Consider the following 4,738-nt stretch of genomic DNA (forward strand, 5'->3'; position numbering starts at 1 on the left):
TTAGATCAATAAAATATTTCTCGGATTTAAGTATAGTGTGTGTAGTTCCACTGTCTGCTATACAGAGATCTCCACCACTTGATTGATGTTGTATTCCAGCAAAATTCATATTGAACTTCATATATAAGAAATAAATAGTGAGTACATTAATATTACACAATATTTTAAACGCAAATAGATAGTACTGAAACATTTAGCAAACATAATGACAAAGGCAGACGATATTAAATCGTTTATTTTTCAAAAGACACACAACTTAAACATTCAAGAAATCTTCATATAAATCAGATGGTTTCTCAGTGACTGTTGGATCAATATTATCCACAAAATTTACTTCCTTTTCTTTACCTTTCAGCGAATCCTGATACATCTTAACAAGATGTTTAGATGTTCGGCAAGTATTAGCCCAGTGGCCCATTCTACCACATCTGTAGCAAGATTCTTCAGAATTTTTAGAAGAATTTTCTTCAACATCTTGTTTAATGGGCTTGTTTTGTGGTTGATATTTATATTTTCGTGGATTACTATTTCTTTGACCACCACGGCCACGACCACGACCACGTCCACGCCCATTACCATTACCATAAGGATGGTTTCTACCATAGTTATGGCTTTTGGCATGATGATGGTGATGGTTATTATAACCACGACCTTGCCCGCGTCCTTGTCCCTGTTTATAATTATTTGCAGTATTTGCTTCAGGGATTGCAAGTGTACCAGTAGGACGGGATTGCTGATTTTTCATTAATAGCTCATCATTTTGCTCTGCAACTAAGAGATATGAATTAAGTTCAGGATATGTTTTGAACTTTAGCATTCTCAAATTTCTTTGCACTGTGATGTTTGCAGCATTCATTGTGGAGAAAGTTTTCTCCATCATGTCTGCATCACTAATTTCATGTCCACAGAATTTAAGTTGTGAACATGTATTATACAGAGCTGAGCTGTATTCATTTACTTTCTTAAAGTCTTGGAACCTTAATGTTCTCCATTGTTCCATTGCAGCTGGAAGTAAAATTTCTCTTTGATTATTGAATCTGCTTTTGAGACCTTCCCATAAAACATGGGGATCTTCTACAGTCACATAATTATTTTGTAAGCATTCATCAATATGTTGATGAATAAAGCAACATGCCGTAGCTTGTTCTTTTTCAGAACAAGTGTTGTTTTCATTTATGGTTTCAAGAATGCCCATTGATTTAAGATGCATTTTTACTTTTATAACCCATGGCATGTAGTTGTTTCCAGTTGATTCTAAAGGAGTAAATTTAAGCTTTTCCAGATTCGACATTTTCTATTATCAAAAATTAAAACAAACATCATGATAAATTAGAGTCAATTTATATTCATAAGTATATAAACATTAAACATAAATTTAATATAACATAAATGATAAGTAGGTGACAGTGTCGACCATGTGTAAGCAATCATAAATAAATGTTATATAACAAAAATATAAATATTAGTAAACATAAATGAAAATTTGGCGACAGTGTCGACCATATATTTTTTCAGGTGGTATAACCGACCTATATCATTCTGGTGGTATAACCGACCATATATCATTTTGGTGGTATAACCGACCATATATCATTTTGGTGGTATAACCGACCATATATCATTTTGGTGGCAGAGCCAACCATATTTAGTATTAAGATTATCGTGCTGATAACGTGTTATAATTCAGTAGGCTTATAACTACCTTTAGTGGTTTGATTCTTGATGTTATAATTCAGTAGGCTTATAACTACCTTTAGTGGTTTGATTCTTGATGTTATAATTCAGTAGGCTTATAACTACCTTTAGTGGTTTGATTCTTGATTTAGAATACTAATAATGAAGTGTAAGAACAAAGATGATAATGGAGAGAAAGAAAGAAACACTTTGTAAGTGTGAGAAATGGTGCAAGTTTAATGCTTGCATTCATGAGTATTTATAGCCTAAAATCTCAATATAAAAATACATACTTTGTGTACCAAAATTGACTATATGTATACACCAAAATTGACTATCCATATCTATATTATTATTATTATTATAACAAATAATTATTTTTTTATATCCGAATTCGTGTTGGAATGTTACAATTCAATATATACAAGCTTGAACTCAAATAACTCTTCTAATATTGTCAAACAGCCGTTTAATCATATCGAAACACAATCAACGTATTTAGTAAAGTCAACACAACAACATTGCTATTATCACGTTAAAATTCAATTAAATAAAACAGAACTCAGTAAAAAAAAAAATCCGACTATACAACGGTAATCACAATGTCACAATGAATAATAAATCCACAAGTAATAAAAAAATCACACAAAACTAAGTCCGATTTCATGTTTTCGAACATTATCAATCATCGTTTTACCGGTAACCGGAATCGATGTCACTGGTAAAGCGTATCGCGACGAAAAGTTACGAACTAAATACTCATTCTCCGTATCCGGATCTCCATTTTGCACCGGTCCATGATCGAAATTAAGCTCGTAACTCAACGGATCGTATTGGTATTTAGAAGAGTGTCTATCAATAGTTTTACCGTGATTAAATCTTCGTATGAAAGTCTTCCATTTTGGACCAGCTACTATTTCTGACCATTCTCGGATCTTTTTTAATGCCGCGACTCCTCGAGACCATAGAGTTTGATTTGATTCGTGTTCTTGTTGTTGTTCATCGTGTTCTGAAGACGGTACTTTATGCCATCGGTAGGGTATGCAGAAACAATAGGTTCGATGAGGGAAGAATGATTGTTGGTTGGATTCAGTTGTGTTGGGAGAGAAATTAGCCATTTGTGTATACACAAAGAAGATAGTAGTAGAAATGGTTTAGTTACGAGGCTTGTCATTTGTATACTCCGTATTATACAGATACAGATAGACAAAGAACTGAGTAAGGGCATTCATTCATTTTATATTAATTTAATAGTCATAATACTTAATTAGGTGTAATAATAATAATAATAATAATAATAATAATAATAATAATAATAATAATAAATGTCAGTTATTCGGTGGAACATCATTAATACGTAGAATGTATATGACTGGGTGATAAGAACTCCTTTGATAGTCCCGTCATTAATGATGATATTTTCAATAACAGTTCATGTGTTATTAAAAAGTAAATTATGCTTGAAAAAAAAGAAAAAAAATAGTCGTAAACTTTGTTGACTAAGAGTAATTATTTATAGAAGGTGGGTTGTTATTTTTGTTGAGTAAGAGTAGTTATTTATAGAAGGTGAGGTGTTATTTTCATTTAAAAACAAATAAGGTTAGAGAACTCGGATTTTGGGGAGATCTTGTTTAAACTTTTTAGGGAGATTTCGTCATCTCGAAGAGATTTCGGACGTTAACCTTTTAGTTTATTAATATATATATATATATGTGTATATATATATATATATATATATATATATATATATATATATATATATATATATATATATATATATATATATATATATATATAGGAAAATTTTACGAGAATCTACAAAAAAAATACGAGAAATGAGCGAGGAATTACGAGATTTTACGAGATAATTCGAGAATGAGCGAGAAAATTCGAGAAATCACGGTTTTGATCAAATTTTACCCTGTTGACTGAGAAATCTCGGGAGATGGATATCTCGTCTCGACTGCCTTCCTAAAATGAGATCTTGGAGAGATCTCGTAAAGAAATAAGGAGATTTACAACACTGCAAATTAAATACCTAAACAAAGTACTCACGTTCAATTTTTATTAAAGATAACCCTCATTGTTGTAATTATAAATAAATTATAAAAGTTATAATAATAATAATAATAATAATAATAATAATAATAATAATAATAATAATAATAATAATAATAATAATAATAATAATAATAATAATAATTAATTGATGATTATAATAATAATAATAATAATAAAATGATATAATAACAATAATAATATGTTGTAACAAAACTATAATTAGTGTGTGGATCTTGGTTGTGTTCTCTCTCTTAGCAAGTTGTTTGTCGTCTTCTGCGCGTTCCATCCTCCTCCTCGTCGGTTCCGGTGCGGACCACTTCCGACGTTGTTGTCGCCTTGGTGGTTTTTACCACTAAGCGCCAATAAATTGGTTCTCCTGGGTGTTTTTTCGGTTGTTTCTCGATTGTCTGCAGTTAGAGTTTCGACTGGCTAGAGTTTTTGAGTAGATCGTGTGGTTTTCTTAGATTTGCTGGCTTACGAAGGATCTCTCTGTTTTCTGATTGCGGTCTCGAGGCGGGTGTTCTTGAGTTGCCCGACGGGCGGTTTTGTGACTTGTTTATTTGATCAGGGTGGGGGCTACTGATTGAGGGGGACGCGAAGTGTATTTGACGTTTTTGAATACGACTCGGGGTGGATATTTTAGGTTTGGTCCTCTAGTTTGGTGGTTACGTCATGATGTTGTACGCCTCGGGGTTTGTTCCTGAGCGGTTTAGGTTTTTGGTTCAATTGTAACAATCAATTTGTTATATGCTGTAATCATTTGCGACTTTTAGTCGCTCACTCAGATGATTTTAGTATCATCCACACTTATAACCTACTAGATCACCCGATCTTTTTATTTTATTATATATAATGTATTATGTTTTTCGTAAAAAAAAAAAAAAAAGTGATAATGAGAGGCAAATTTAGCTGTGAAATACTACGTACATTTTGGTCTTTATGTGGGTTTGGTTGGTAGCTGAAACAGCTAAGAGTTCAAATTGATATGTCCACTTCACCTAAC

The 4,738-nt window shown here is 32.0% G+C and overlaps 1 protein-coding gene across 1 annotated transcript; it reads right to left on the reverse strand.

The window, feature by feature from the left end:
* Positions 1-2,315: 2,315 nt before the first annotated feature.
* LOC139889267 (uncharacterized) lies at positions 2,316-2,792 on the reverse strand. The gene has a single exon (XM_071872228.1). The coding sequence runs from the start codon at positions 2,790-2,792 to the stop codon at positions 2,316-2,318; it is 477 nt and encodes a 158-aa protein (XP_071728329.1).
* Between the last annotated feature and the right edge of the window lie 1,946 nt (positions 2,793-4,738).

The sequence above is a fragment of the Rutidosis leptorrhynchoides genome, chromosome 2 (genome assembly GCF_046630445.1).
Source record: "Rutidosis leptorrhynchoides isolate AG116_Rl617_1_P2 chromosome 2, CSIRO_AGI_Rlap_v1, whole genome shotgun sequence".
In the NCBI taxonomy this organism is placed as follows: Eukaryota; Viridiplantae; Streptophyta; class Magnoliopsida; order Asterales; family Asteraceae; genus Rutidosis; species Rutidosis leptorrhynchoides.